The sequence below is a fragment of the Hevea brasiliensis genome, chromosome 4 (genome assembly GCF_030052815.1).
Source record: "Hevea brasiliensis isolate MT/VB/25A 57/8 chromosome 4, ASM3005281v1, whole genome shotgun sequence".
NCBI classification, from domain to species: Eukaryota; Viridiplantae; Streptophyta; class Magnoliopsida; order Malpighiales; family Euphorbiaceae; genus Hevea; species Hevea brasiliensis.
In genome coordinates this window covers 10,793,765-10,809,081 of record NC_079496.1, presented here as the reverse complement: position 1 = coordinate 10,809,081, position 15,317 = coordinate 10,793,765, and the positions used below count along the sequence as shown (strand labels likewise).

At 32.9% G+C, this 15,317-nt stretch overlaps 2 protein-coding genes across 4 annotated transcripts; one reads left to right on the top strand and one right to left on the bottom strand.

Annotated features, from left to right (window-relative positions):
• Positions 1-1,357: 1,357 nt before the first annotated feature.
• Positions 1,358-4,579, top strand: LOC110645056 (fasciclin-like arabinogalactan protein 1). Its single transcript, XM_021798060.2, has 2 exons — positions 1,358-2,145; positions 3,730-4,579. The coding sequence occupies exons 1-2, from the start codon at positions 1,504-1,506 to the stop codon at positions 4,303-4,305; spliced, it is 1,218 nt and encodes a 405-aa protein (XP_021653752.2). The 5' UTR covers positions 1,358-1,503; the 3' UTR covers positions 4,306-4,579.
• Positions 4,580-8,340: 3,761 nt separating this feature from the next.
• On the bottom strand, positions 8,341-14,020 carry LOC110645057 (nudix hydrolase 2). 3 transcript variants are annotated; one of them, XM_058145309.1, is made up of 9 exons: positions 13,872-14,020; positions 13,225-13,436; positions 12,992-13,057; positions 12,440-12,577; positions 11,696-11,773; positions 11,555-11,605; positions 11,446-11,480; positions 10,864-10,972; positions 8,341-10,130 (listed from the first exon to the last, which is right to left on the bottom strand). In XM_058145309.1, the coding sequence occupies exons 2-9, from the start codon at positions 13,405-13,407 to the stop codon at positions 9,921-9,923; spliced, it is 870 nt and encodes a 289-aa protein (XP_058001292.1). In that variant the 5' UTR covers positions 13,408-13,436; positions 13,872-14,020; the 3' UTR covers positions 8,341-9,920. The 3 variants fall into 3 exon arrangements, with proteins under 3 accessions (XP_058001292.1, XP_058001290.1, XP_021653753.2); XM_058145307.1 differs by having other exon boundaries at positions 8,341-10,972; XM_021798061.2 differs by lacking the exon at positions 13,872-14,020 and having other exon boundaries at positions 13,225-13,447.
• Between the last annotated feature and the right edge of the window lie 1,297 nt (positions 14,021-15,317).

Below are 15,317 nucleotides of genomic sequence, written 5' to 3'. Positions count from 1 at the left end.
TAAATAAATATTTAAAAATTATAATTATAATAATTGTAATAATTAATTAAAATTTAAAATAATAATTAAATATAAAATTATTGTTTTTATATTTTTATATAAATAATTAAAAATTAAAATTATAACTATAATAAATTATATCTAATTGAAATGAAACACAGTAAAAAAAATATAAACTTTATATTTTTCATTTAATTAATTAAAATAAAAATTTTTGAATATAATTAACTTTAATTATTGAAAGTAAAAAGGTTAAATATATTATTTTTATTTTTACTTATAATTTTAAAAAATTAAAGACTTATAATTATAATTAATTTAAATAAAAAAATAAAAAAATATTATTTTATATTTTCATGTATTAATTAAAATTAAAAATATAAAAATAAAATTTTAAGTTGATCTTCATTGACTATAAAATATATTTAATTTCGATTCTATAACTTATATATGTAAACCAAATACTTACAATGTAAATTTCACTTCAATTTTATAATTAATCAAATTTAAATAAAAATTTACTAATTCAATTTTGATTACAATACTAATTTTAATAATTTTAATTCTAATACGCCTAAAAAAATTAGGGGAAAGTAGCCAAGGGCAGAGCCCTGGCTGACGAAAATAATTAATTATACTAATTTTTTTTAAAATATTTAAAAATAAAAAATTGTTAATCTAAAGTGTAAATGCTTGCACAAAATGGATTGGTCCCTTTGACATATAGATGCTTTATGGTAAAATAATCACATAACTCTCTTCATATCTCCAATATAATTAATGGGGAAATTTTCAAAAATAACGATTATTTTGAAATAAAATTTAATCATTAAATTACTACTTCAACATTAAATTTATTGGATTAGTGATTTAAGTAAAAAAAAATTAATTTCATATTATATAAAATTATTTTAAGAACTGACACAATAAATTTTTAATTTTAATCCGAATTAATTGTATTAAAAAATTTGAAGAAAAATTTTCATTTTGATTTTTAAATTTAAACTCTATATTATATTTTAATTATTAAATTTTAAAAAATTAATTATTTAATTATTAATTTTTAATATATAAAATAATTTAATCATTATAATTTTAATATTTATAATAATTTGATTCATTTATAAAAATATTAAAGTATTTTATATATGAAATAGTAAAAAATTTAAAGATTAAATAATTATTTTTTAAAAATTTTAAAATTAAATTATAATATAAAATTAAATTTAAAAATTAAATAATTAATATTTTAAATTTTAAAAATTAAAATGTAATATAAAGTAAGGAAATTGTGAATTTTCCTATTGAAACTTTTTTAACAACAGAGAGGATGGCTTGTCCCGTAAAAAAGCGAAAGTCGAAGCCCATTTCCGCAAACTTGGGACTCTATAGACTTCCACCGCTCCACTCCCAAATCACTCCAACAGCTCTAACTGTCCTCTATTCTCTGCCACCACAACACACTCAACTGTCTCTCCCTCTCTTTAGCACAGAACCGCCACAATGCGGCTCTCCACCGTCGTCTCTCTACTGTTACTGTTCTCATCTGCCGCCACACTCACCAACGCGCACAACATCACGCGCCTACTGGCCAAGCACCCTGCTTTCTCCACCTTCAACCACTACCTAACCATAACACACCTGGCCGCCGAGATCAACCGCCGCACAACCATCACCGTCTGCGCAGTCGACAACACTGCCATGTCAGAGCTTCTCTCCAAGCACCCTTCCATCTACACAATTAAGAACATTCTTTCCCTCCACGTTCTCTTAGACTACTTCGGCGCCAAGAAGCTCCACCAAATAACAAACGGCACAGCACTGGCAGCCACCATGTTCCAGGCCACGGGATCTGCGCCGGGATCTTCGGGGTTCGTTAACATCACTGATATGAAGGGAGGGAAAGTGGCATTAGGACCGGAGGACAACGGAGGGAGTCTTGATGTGTACTTTGTGAAATCTTTGGAGGAAGTGCCTTATAACATTTCGGTTATACAGATCAGCAAGGTTTTGCCGTCGGACGTGGCAGAGGCTCCGACGCCGGGACCGAGCCAGATGAACTTGACTGACATAATGTCGGCTCATGGTTGTAAGGTTTTCGCTGATACTTTACTGGCAAATCATGAAGCTTCAAAGACATATCAGGTTAACAATTGTTTTTTCCTAATTTTTTTTTGTTGAATATTACATTTTTTTGCCTTCAATATCATGTTTAATCTTCTCACTGGGTATTGAATGATTAAATTAGCGTTAAATGTGATGATGGATCTAGAATTCTTGTTATTGTTTTGTATGATCTTGTGGGTTGGGCTGGGCCTAAATTTTGCATTGGTATAATTAGCTGCATTCCTTGTAAGTTGGTTGAAATTTGAAAAACCTTTGCTTTATTTTTTAACATCATTTGATTTTGACTGAACTCATTAGTGAAAACTTTTACCTTTTGATATAACCTTCAAACGTCTAGACAACCCAATACTGCTGCGCTAAATCTGGTGAAAACTTTTGCCTTTTGATGTAAGAGTAAAATTGTGATCATGGTTTTCCAAGGAAGGGGTTATCAGGTCCTTAAACTTTGTGTTTGCTGCTAAACTACTGAACTATTAGTTCAATGGTATTTGCATTTTTTTTTTTTTGACCCTTTTGCTTTATGAGAGAAAATTGCATCATTCAAGTTTTAAAGAATGTTATAGATGTGTAATTTGGTTAATATTTCAATTATCTGTATATAGGAGGTTCAGTTCAATCCCTGAATCGCCTTATGTTCTTAAAAAAAAAATTCCTAGTTTTTGAAAAATAAATTTGAATAAATTATACTTTAGGATGATTCCAAATATTTGGACGGTAGCAAATTTGGAGTTGGGACAAGTGCCATTAATGCCATTGCATTGCATACATCTCTACTCTATCATATGGGGACAAAAATGAGGAACGGATTTATTGGAACTCTCTAGTAATTGGTCCATAAAATAAGACAAAAATATGACCAGAAATTAAGCATTTCACGATGTAAATCACTCGAGCTTAAAGGAGAGAAAAGGCGATAATATTTACACATTTTTGGCTTCTTGTTTGCTGCCCTTCTTTGCTGCTGAATATTTGATGTCTCTGCTTGCTATGGTGGAGGTTGCTTTGGATTGTCAACTTTGGATTTCTTTGTTTTGCTGCTGCCTAGTTTCCTTAGAATTTTAGTCCCTGTTTATTGGGTATTGCTAGCTTATTTCCTTTGTTTGGCTTCCATTTTGTAAGCTGCTTGTTTGGTTGCTGCATTTCAAGTCCTTTTGTTTGATCAATTGTCAACCTTTCAGGTGGTTTTTCCATGTACTTGGTCCATTTCTCTTAATAAAAATTATTTTGCTTATTAAAAAAAAAAAAAAAGCGCCCCGCCTGTGTCTAGCTTGTGTCTTGGATGATAGAAATGAAGATTATAGGTAGGTAGGCTTCAAGCCATAGAGGTAAATGAGCTTTTTACATGAAGATTTAGGTGCTTTTCTCCCGCAAATATATTATAGAATTGATAAATCATTTAAATTATTTTTTCATTAGATAAATAGTTTAATGGTGAAGTTCTGCCTTAAAATGCAAGGCATAATCAAGCAATAAGGCATAATTCTTTGCATCTCTCTTCCCTAGGTTACCACCTCATTTTATACTTATTGGGAACTACATGTTGATTAATAGTAGAATTATAACAATAATTAATTTAAAGTGTTAATATGTTGTAATTTCCAGGACAATCTTGATGGAGGATTAACAGTGTTTTGCCCTCTTGATGATCCATTCAAAGCTTTCCTACCCAAATTCAAGAACTTAACAGCAGCAGGCAAAACATCATTACTTGAATTCTTTGGTGTACCTGTCTATCAATCTCTATCCATGCTAAAATCCAACAATGGTCTCATGAACACTCTGGCTACTGATGGGGCAAACAAGTTTGATTTCACAGTGCAAAATGATGGTGAGGATGTGACATTGAAGACAAGGAGTACCACAGCAAAAATTATTGGGACTTTGATAGATGAGCAGCCAGTTGCTGTATTTACCATTAACAAGGTTTTGTTGCCTAAAGAGCTGTTCAAGGCAGAAGCACCAACTCCTGCTCCAGCACCTGCCCCAGAGAAAGCCGCAGATGCACCAAAATCTAGTAAGAGCAAGGACCTGTCTTCAGCACCATCAGACTCACCAGCAGATGCACCGGCTGATGACCCAGCTGATCAAGCAGCTGATGAAAATGCTGGTGTGAGATTTGATGGTGGAAGACTTGTTGCTGTGGTGTTAAGTTTGTGGTTAGGGCTTTTGATGCTGTAAGTTTTTCAATATTCCTTTTCACCAAGTTTGTGGGGAATAAGTCAGGCCCTTAATGGGCTAATTTATTACTCAGTGAGGATATGTTTACTCTTTTTTCTTCTCTTTTTTTTTTTCTTTAAATTATTTTTAGTGTGTGGTTTTTTTTTTTCCAAGAGGATTTTCAGAGGTTTGTGATTTGTATTTTGTAACAGATGTTGTAGATCTATTGATACACATTGTTATGGTCACTAATCAGGAAGATTTTGGCATTGTAATATAAAACTATTGTGTGCAATCTTTAATTCCTTGATTTGCTACACGATAAGGAATTTGATTTGTTATGGAAATGTTAGATATCTCTAAACCGAGCCGGACTTGCCATTGTACTTCAGTGCTTTGCAATGCCTGCCCCTCTTAATTGATTATTCATATTATATTTAGCATTCATTCATTTTGTCTGCCTTGTTGATTTGTCAATGATTGAAATGGAAGTTGCCAACCGATGTAGCTTCTGTTTGGCATTATAATTAGAGCAATTGTTGAGAAAAATTCTTAATTTGAGTATTAAAAATTAATTAAAAATTAAATTTGATATGTCTAATTATGTCCTTTCTATTTTAGAAGATTTAAGATGCAAGAAATGTAACTTGAATTTTATGTTGTCTTCTATTTCAATGAGATTCATATTCAAATAACTTGACAATAATTTTCTGACTAGTAGTTTTGTAAGTTAAAAATCCAAAATATTTCCTAGCTTCTGTTGTGAGAAAAGACTACAGCATCATCTTTATTATGATTTCATTAATCTAAATTTGATTTCAAAAATATTAGGGATGCATGTTTTGCAAATACGGACCACCACCCTCTAACGAGTCTTATCACACATCTTTTGTGAACGTTCACATGATAACAAGGGTAAAGTAGCATCATCTGGTTTGCTCAATTTAATGTAGTGAGGAATTCTAACAACCCACAATGAATCGAAGAGAATTGAGAACATGAGCAGGGATCAATGCAGTGTCGGAGGTGGAATTCCAATTCTGGGGCAGTGGTTCTGTTGTGATACAATATTTGAAACGTGCGTTTGTCAGGTAAAACAAATGTCCAACGGTTGTTGAAGAGTTGTTATGGGTGTCGGGTATTCTCTTAGTTTAGTAGCAAGTTGCAAGGGTAATTTGTTATAGGAGAGGGAAAGGGAAGAAGTTGTTTTGAGGTTTTTAGATATGATCAGATATAAAGTTGTAACCAACTCTATACATATTCATTCTTGACTCTTAATGAAATCTTACTGATTGTTGAGTGTTATTCTCTGTATTATATTATTCCTATTTTCTGTCACAACATTGGTATCAGAGCGGTAGTCCACGGCCATGGCAGGGGTGGAGACGCAATCCCAATAGTGACGGAAGGAGCTAGCTTCTATGGTGATAGAAGCTGAGCATAGACAAGAGGCAAGATTACAAGAGATGTTGGTAGGCCAAGAAGCAAAGTTTCAGGGAATAATGGATGAATTCAAGTCTTTAATCATTGGGTTGAATTGTTAGGATGTGGAGACAGTGGAAAGAAGGCATTGGGATGAACAGGTGCCAATTGCGAATAATACTGTAAGTGCTAATTCTTGGAATAGTTCTGCTAAATTGGAATTTCCCCATTTTAGTGGAGAGGGTCTGGAGGGTTGATTATTAAGAGCAGAATATTTCTTTGAAGTGGGTAGGATTGAGTATGAGAAGAGAGTTAAGATTGTTGCTTTACATCTAGAAGGGCGAGCTATCAAATGGCACCAAGAGTTTGTGAAAGGTAGCGAAGTGAATGTGAATTGGGATGAATATGTTAGTGCATTGGAGGCTAGTTTTGGGAATTATGTTGAAGAGGATAAACAGATTTAAGATACAAATGATGAAGAAGATATTGATGCTAAAGAGAATCAAAAGAAGTTTGAGACAGTTTTAGAAGAAGACCAACAAAGGATAAAAGAGTTTAATCAACAGATAAATGTAAGATTTCAAATATTTGATAACACAATTCAATAAAATGTTTCTGCCATTGAAGAAGAGGTTCAACAAGTGTGCAGCCAGTTTTTGGAACCCTTCAAATGGAAAGAAGGTAGTGCAGATGTTGTAGGGCTGTCATGGTCCAATAGAAAGAGATTTAAAGAATGCACTGAAATCTTGGATAAGTGCAAGATTATGGAAGATGAAGCTTTTCAAGAAGACAATGATATTACAGATACTCTGGTTCTTGTAATTGAGAAAAATCTTTCAAGAACGCAAATTATTGTTGCTATTAAGGACGAAAGATTGGGTCTTGTAATTAAAGAAAAGATCTTCCTACATGAATTGGCTTCTCAATTCATTTTTCATGGTGCAGACATATGGTTCTTTTTTAGCTTGGAATTGGAAAAGTATTATTTCGAAAGGATTCAGTGTCAAATGAAGAAACAGAATGACAAGGGGGTGGGTGTAACTGGTAAGGGACAAGGACATTTGAGAAAAATCGATGTAAAATGAAAATTGCAGGAGATTGTTGTTGGTGTTCTAATGGGAGCTTGCTTTTACTGTCTTTTAAGTTGGCGTTAGTTTGCTTTTGCTTTTGTTGGTGTTCAAGCTTTTTTTTTTTTTTTTTGGATAAGAGGATTGCTAAAAGAAAAAATAATAAGGCAGCAAAGTTGATTCAATGGAGAGCTTCTCCAGCAGATTGAACTTGGGTCTTTGCTCATGAAATTCAAACTAGATTTCCAGACTTTGCTCCTTGAGGACAAGGAGTCTTTCGAGGGGTGGGTATTGTTGTGATACAATATGTAAAGCGGTGCATTTGTCAAGTAAAACGAATGTCCAACAGCTATTGAAGAGTTGTTACGAGTGTCGGGTATTCTGTTAGTTCAGTAGCAAGTTGCAAGGGTAGTTTGTTAGATATAATCAAATATAAAGTTGTAACCAACTCTATACAGATTCATTCTTGATCCTTAATGAAATCTGACTGATTGTTGTGTTTCATTCTCTATATTCTATTCTTCATATTTTCTGTCACAACAGGTTCCTTGCCAATAAGAATCTCCCCCCTCCCCAAAATTAAGATCAACATTACACCCCACCACGTAGAAAATAAGAAAAATTAAAAAAATGAATTTTCTATTGAAAATTTCCTGTCCTCAGATATATGCCCTCGGGAGGTTATTCAATACACTCAACATATTCACATACATACAGAATCTTTTACTAATTATAAAAAAATAAAGAAAAAAAAATGCACCCAAAATTATTCAATAAAAAAAAAATCCATTCGTGAAAAGTTTTTAGGCATGATTGATATCATCATTGATAATCTTAGAGTGTGCGTGTCAATTAGGACAAAAAGCAGCTGTAATTTGTAAAGGTTATTTCATCACTTTTGTTCTTAGCACCTTCAAAATATATATTGCAAAGGATAAAACAAGTTACTCAAGCTCAAATTCGACAATCCCTAGGAGCCTCGAATGTATTTGCCAAGCCTGAAACACACATGAACTTGCAGAAAAGGACAAATATTTACCCTGGAAATGCTACCCAACAATTGCTTCGTCTCGGTGTGCTCACATGCAAAGGGATAAGCCTTCCTTTATGATGGTAATATACTTGTCATCAAGATGGTGCGGACGTAAGAGAAAGCATATTAGATACAGTAAAAGATAAACATCATAGACAATGACAGGTGGGAGTTAGGACGAACCTTTTTCTGCTTGGCACTGAGTCACCTACAATAGCCCTTTTGTCTCGCAAACCACCACCATAATCTCTTCGACCATGACTGCACTCTAAAATTAGGCAGAGAAACTATGCCAAGTGACTTCTGTGCTTATTTTATATTTTTATCTTTTCTTTTATATTTTATTATTTTTATCATTAAGTAATTCATTATTAATTGATCTAATAGTAATTATCTACGAAATAATCAAAGAATTTCCTTCAATTCTAATATGGCAGACTAGGCACTTATCCCATCCATCCAGCTGTTCAAAAGTAAGAGTGCAATTCTATACGTTTAACAGTGAACACTAACAATAATAATAACAATAAGACGAAGAAGAAAGAGCAGTGCCATCAATAGCAAGGCTTTATCATTACAAACCACACACAGTTTTATGTACTCCTTAATAATGAAACCTAACACCGAACAGGATAACTGCTTACATGTCGAACACTGAAAACAAGTAATATGGTGCTGAAACAAAGGCTTTACTACAAATCACAGTTTGATAGGCTAGACAGTCCTAGACAATGAAACCTGGGGGAATGATAAAGCATATAAACCTAGAGCATAACTGTAATGGAGAATACCAATGACACAACTAATATGAAAAAAAAAGGAGAGCAGAAAGCAGCATAGTTCTCGTAGGGCTGATATCCAAGAGGATATGGTGGGGGGTGAAGGCAGCACTGGTCTGGAAATTGTGTGCAATCGACTTGAGATGGCGGAGTTCCATAAGGAGGATAACCAGAAATTGGATATGGTGGAGGTGGTATTCCATATGGTGGGTTGTTGGGAAGCGATGGGGGTGGTGGAGCAAGAGGATGACATGGGTATTGACAAAGCATGCAATTCGTACAACCAGTTGATGTTCGGTAGATTTCAGGAGAGAGTTTCCTTAACTCTGCGTGCTCAAGAAAGAAGGCTGAAAGCCAAAGTGCTAAAAGGAAAGCAAAATTTGTAGGTAACATATTTTTCTTTACTCGACAAACCACACACACAAGGAAAAAATCACAAGGAACCAGAAATGTTAAATGACTTTGTAGATATGAGTTGACAATCACTGAGTTTATGAGTTGCAGAAATCACTACAACTCCATTTGAGACTTATAATCAGAGGCTATCTAATGCGGTTTGCATCTTTCTTCTTCTTTCATGCTTCGAAATTTGTGCCACATGGCAAACCACCTGTCATGCTTGTGTAGTGGTGGTCTACAAGCTTAACGTACTAGAACACATCCACAGGCGCAGGCACGTGATAAGTCATATGCATGAAATGTGCAAAGCAACAATGTTATGGACATGCATATTGATACAAGATACCACTTGTAGTATCTAACATCCACCTTGATTAGTTGGAAATTTGGTCTGAGATATCAACTTCACCATGCAATAAAATGCATATGAATGACTATAGTTGCATCTCAGAGAAATCTTCCAAAACAAATCAATTTGTAATTTAAATGCCTACCCAATATCTAATATAGAACAGAAAAAAACAAAAAAGAAAAAGTGACATGCATAGATGTGAAGCATAGTATACATGTGCAAAGATGTCATAGAAAAAGACAAAATAAGAAATAGATGAATAAATGAAGGAAAGGTGATCAAATACTTTTTACAGAAGACAATCACATTCTTTCATTACAGGAACAATTAATAAAAAAAAAATAACATATTGTTTTTTTACAGCAAACTATTAGATAAAATGTACCCAGTCAGGCATTTTTCCAGTATATTTAACGTTTAGTATCTTTATTTTCACGATATGGCCATCTTCAGATGAGCATTAGTAACCTTGGAATTTGTTACATTTCAAGTATTGTGTTTTTTCTTATTGAAGTGCACGAGAAACATTAATAAATAAAATAATATAGTTATACAACAGATGGTACAACAATAGAAGCCCGTTTCTATTGGCGATCAGCAGAACTTGACTGCTTCAAATCTCGTACGTTTGAATATAAGTAACTTATCTGGTCACTAAAAATTGATGTTATAGGCAGTGGAGAAAATCCAGCATAAGTTCTGTCCACTTTTGCTAAGCATAAGTCTGCAATATACTTGAAAAGTTCATGCTTCTGGGCAAAAGGTTGAGCTGCATATTCCTCAAATGGTATCCACTATGGCAAAAATCAACATCTCAATGAGCTATTGCAATCTCTGTTATTAAACCCAGATTCTTCAAGATAACACAAAATAAGGAATGCTTAGTATGGAATGGCATGAATATAAAGTTAGCAATCACTGGTGACTGGACTCGGGAATTTTTTGGGGAGAAAAAATTGTAAATCCTCTCCTATGTTCCATAAGTAAAATCAACAGCAACCCGGTCAAAGAAGAGCGCATCGTTGGCCGTTTGGCGCAATTGAGTACTAATTAATCAATAATCAATTTCATAGAAAAGAACAAATGGCAGACCTTAATTGTCACATCTATGACATTAACCTGCAGTCCCTACCAATAAGGCTAACACGATTCAGTACTGCTCAAGGATCTTCCGGTGGAAACTCAGAAATGACAAGTATTCAACACCAGAGGAAAACAACAAATGGCAGACCTTAACCCCAAAACATGTCATGGATGAGATACAAGTAGTAATAGTTGCTCTGATGTGTACAATTATCATATATTTCCTGTCAATTTTTTCATTGTCAAATTCATTAATTTGAAGCTAGCAGATTGGCTTAGACATAAAGCAAATGATAGATTGATTGGTTTCAGGTGTTTGTCATCTTGTATTAAAAAAGGACTGAATTTATGCAAAGCAGTAAATACTAGCAATTTTGGTGTTATAAACAAATAAAAAACAGAATCACTTAAGAGGTAGTGCCTCATGCTACTGCCGGAAATTACCTGGGCTGCTTCAATCTCTAGTTCCTGCTTTTGGATGTCAAAAGATAAGGGACGCAGGAAGCACAAGAAGAATAAATCCGACTTCCCAAAGAATGATTTGTGTGACTGTCTGTAAGTTGAGGCAACATGAAAATGTAAGAAAAATGTTAAGGCATCAAATTGATTGAAGTCAACAAATCCTTATTTAACACTTCAGTAGTTGAAATGCTACCAGAATATATATATATATATATATATATATATATATATAATCTTAAGTGCCAAATATATTTTGAACTTGAGTTGATTTTCACCATGGCATTGTATTCATTTAGATCACTTGCATTCAATTTGTGTTTGTCATTATTATCCAAATAATAAAGACCATCATGCATATAACCCGAGCCAATATATTTATTTCCAAAATAAATATTGCAATCATTACCTGTGAACTGAAATTCATAGCCATTTCTAGTCAAACTAGATATAGAAATGATGTTCTTAAAAGCATCAGGTGCATATAAAATATCATTCAAACACAAAACATATCTAGACATGTTAAAAGATTTAATGTATATATATATAAGGCATTTTCTTACACACCTGAATGCCAAAATTTCCTGAAAATCTGTGTCAATCTGAGCAACAAAAACATGTGTCTTTAGAACTATGGATTCATCTATCAGTCTATCATAATATATGTATCACTTACTCCTGTCTCTTCTTTTACTTCTCTCACAGCTGCCATGAAGACATCCTCACCCTATATGTTGAAGAGCTCATATAAATAATTAATAGTGAAATGATTAGTCAACAAATGAACAACTCCTCACTGTAGGCAATAGGCATGTACCTCATCGACAACTCCAGTGGGAATTTTCCACACCCCTGTTCCTCGAAATCTGCCACTTTTTTCCTGCACAACAAGCACCTAACAACCAAGAGGATTCCTATTAAAGACCAGCAATATATGTATGTGCGTCAAAAACAAGAACTTAACAGCCAAGAGGATTCCAATTTAGGATCAACAAACTATGTGTGAGAGTGTGTTAAAGATGATACCAAACCAATTTAGATGATCCCATAGCAGCAATTTTCATGGAAAATTTTTGTTTATATTCTGAAATCCAAAATAGTTCATATCATGAAGTATTGGAACACAAAACATGTGAACTTACAGCTAAACATGTGAACTTTTGGCCAGATAATCTTTTCACCGCGACTAATATACAAATCCTTGGCAATCCTTAACTAATTCTTCAGAATCCATAGTGATATGAAAGAAAATAAATTTATTTTCGCGATTGCAAGAATTTATAGAGAACTGTCTACTCAATAAATGCCAAACCCAGATGAGACTAAAATGAAATAAAAAAGATTCCTTCTTTTAAGTTAGAAAGCAAACACATGGGGGAAGGGATGAAATCAACTAAGACCTTTGTTTACATCAATTGAAGACTCATCTTTTGGAGGAGAGGAATGATGAAAGCAAAGAAAATTAACATATCTGTTTTAAAGAGATTAGGAATAAGAAAAGTGACCTAAAATAAAAGCAAAGCAGAATCAGAGCAAGCAGAAACGAGGTTATGGAAAATACCTCTCTTTTGTCATTAAAGACAATAGCACCAACGCCTACTCTGTGTGATGCATTTGCAGGGATTGTACTTGCAGTTTCAGGAATCCAGTAAACAAGCATGAGGTAACTTGGCTCAGCATGGTGGTACCAGAATCCTTCCTGTAATCAGTACAATAAGACAATTTATAAAAAAAAAAACATTAAAGGATGCTTAATGCGAACTTCATGTCTCTATCACCAAAAGAGGAATCATCCATACAAAATTTCACAGGGAAATGAAAAGGTAAAGTTGTCATTTTGATTCTAGAATGAATATATCCAACCCTACCCCAATTGATTTAGGAAAATAATGCATCTATTGCATCATAAATACAACAAGATGGGCTCATTAAAACATTTTGCAGGATAAAATTGTAGGGTAAGCATTCCTACACCTAAACGTTTTATCCATGGAAAATGCATATGATTGACTCATTTTAAGGGATCATAATTAGGGAATAACTGGATAATCATATGGGCATTAACCCTTACTTATTGTTGCCGCTTTATTTCACAGAAGCAGAAAATGATTACCTTGACTGCAGTTTCTACAAGATTTACAAGTTTAATGGGCAACTTAATCCAAACTCCCCTCTTCCCCTGCAAAAAGTAAACTAAAAGGCATTTCAGTACTATAACAATTAGCTATCAATTCAAACTGCCTAGTAAATTAGTAAATATCTAATTAAGCACAAAAAAAGATATATCCAGTTAACACATTAACTCATAGCCATGTTTAGAGAAAGTTGTACTAGAGCAACAAACACCTGTTGCCTCCACAGTGATATTGAAGCTCTGAGCATGGCAAGAAAGATGTCAGGTTCCACAGGCTCCTTCATGTCGACTATTACACCCCCATGATCATCATTAGATGCAGGAAGCAATTTAACATGATTAACACCATTTTCAATAGGTACAGAATTTCCTAAAAATGACACAGATTCAACCATAGTTGGAATAGTAAATTCAGTCAACGGTCCTGCATAAGAACACAAATAAATAGAGAAGAAAAAATTATACAACCCAACCATGTACAATTTCCTCATATTCTAATAGACACCAAAGCAAATTTCCACGTTTCAGAAATGAAGATTACACTGAGTTCAAACCTAAGCTTCAAATTTGCAAAGGAACACAGGCATAAGAGCAACATTATCAAATTCAACCATTGGGATTAGTAAACAAAGTTTCTTAGCGTACATAAATACATCAAACAGCAAGCTCAAGCTGAAAATCGAGTACAATGTTTGTGTGATAATAAAGAACAAAATACATGGATTGGGAGCTAATAAGAGCACAAAAACAAGCTATAATTGAAATGAGCTACTTTAAATTCAATGAAAGCATACAAAACTTAGGGTTTTATGAGGCGCAGGTTGAGATTAGAACAAGAGATCAAAATCATTTTACTCACTCTGTAATCTGTAGTTAATGAGGCTATGCAATCATGCTTTGAATTTGAGTGGGTAGAGGTAGAGCAGCTGTGGCCCAGTATATCGCCGGTCAATAATCGATGCGGGAAAACTACTCTGCTTTGAAGTGCTCGATGACGTATGCACTCATTTTGTTGACCAATTGCATTGCTTCATACGTCAGGTGGGACCCGCTTTCAATAGCCGCCATTGTGAGAAGCTTACGTGTCGGCTGTACAGTTAAGGGACCACCGAGAGCTGAAGGGGAAGGCAAGGGTTTGTGGCCACATATGTACAGAAGATGCTAAATGACAGATAACGCACGCTTAATTACTCTTAAAGGAATAGACCAGTAAGGGCATTTTGGAACTTTTGTAACATTCTAATTTTATGAATGATGGCGATGCATGATGGTGCCCTATCGGAGCCAACCACGTGTGGACTAGTTGTGTCCGTGTTTTTTTAATAATATAATGAAGGTATATTATTACTTGGTCAAAGGTTTTGAATTCAATTTTCCTTTCACTTCATGAAATTGGGTGGCTGGCCCAAAGAACTAATTAGGAGAAAAGGTTAATTTGATTCTTTAAATTGCATTCAATTTAAAAATTAAATTAATTAAATTTTAAGATTAATAAATTAAACTAATTAGATATAACCTTTCTTTTATAATTTGATCAACAAAGTTTATAAAAAGTTATCATTTGATCATTCTCTTTATAATTTTTTATCTTTTCATTTTTTTTCTTACTCCTATTTTTATATTTTATTTCCTAAAAAACTAGAACAATAATAGAATAAAATTCAATTATACTAAAAAATTGTATTTTATTATGTATTTAGTATGACATCAATATTAGAGACGGCAATAAATCGAGTTTTTTTACAGGCATCCGACCTAATCAAATTTTAATAATATGAATTTAGATAATATATAATTGGGTTTGAGTTTAAAAAAGAGTATCGTGACAAATTCAAATTTTACAATGTTGTGTGTCTGTTATCAAAATTTATTTATATAAATATTTAATTAAATATAAAATATATGTTTTTATAATAATATTTATATTTATTTTAAATAAAATATAATTTAAATATTTTATGAAATTCTTAAAATTTTAAATTGTAAATTATTAATAAAAATAAATTTTTATGTAAATTATTAATTAAAAATATGAAAATTAAATGAGTTTATTATTTTTTGGATAATAATAATCTAGCTTAAAACGGATTTGAATATTTAATAATAAATTTTAATCGAATTTGAAATAATTTTATAATTTAAAAATATTAATTAATTTTAGATTTAAATGGGGTAATTTTCACAAATATCTCACCTATTGTCGTCTTAATCAATAATTTAACTTAAAAATTGTAATTAAGTAAAACTCAAAGTATTCAAATGTTAAAAATTGAACAGAGTAAAGTACTTAAAAACATGATTTTTT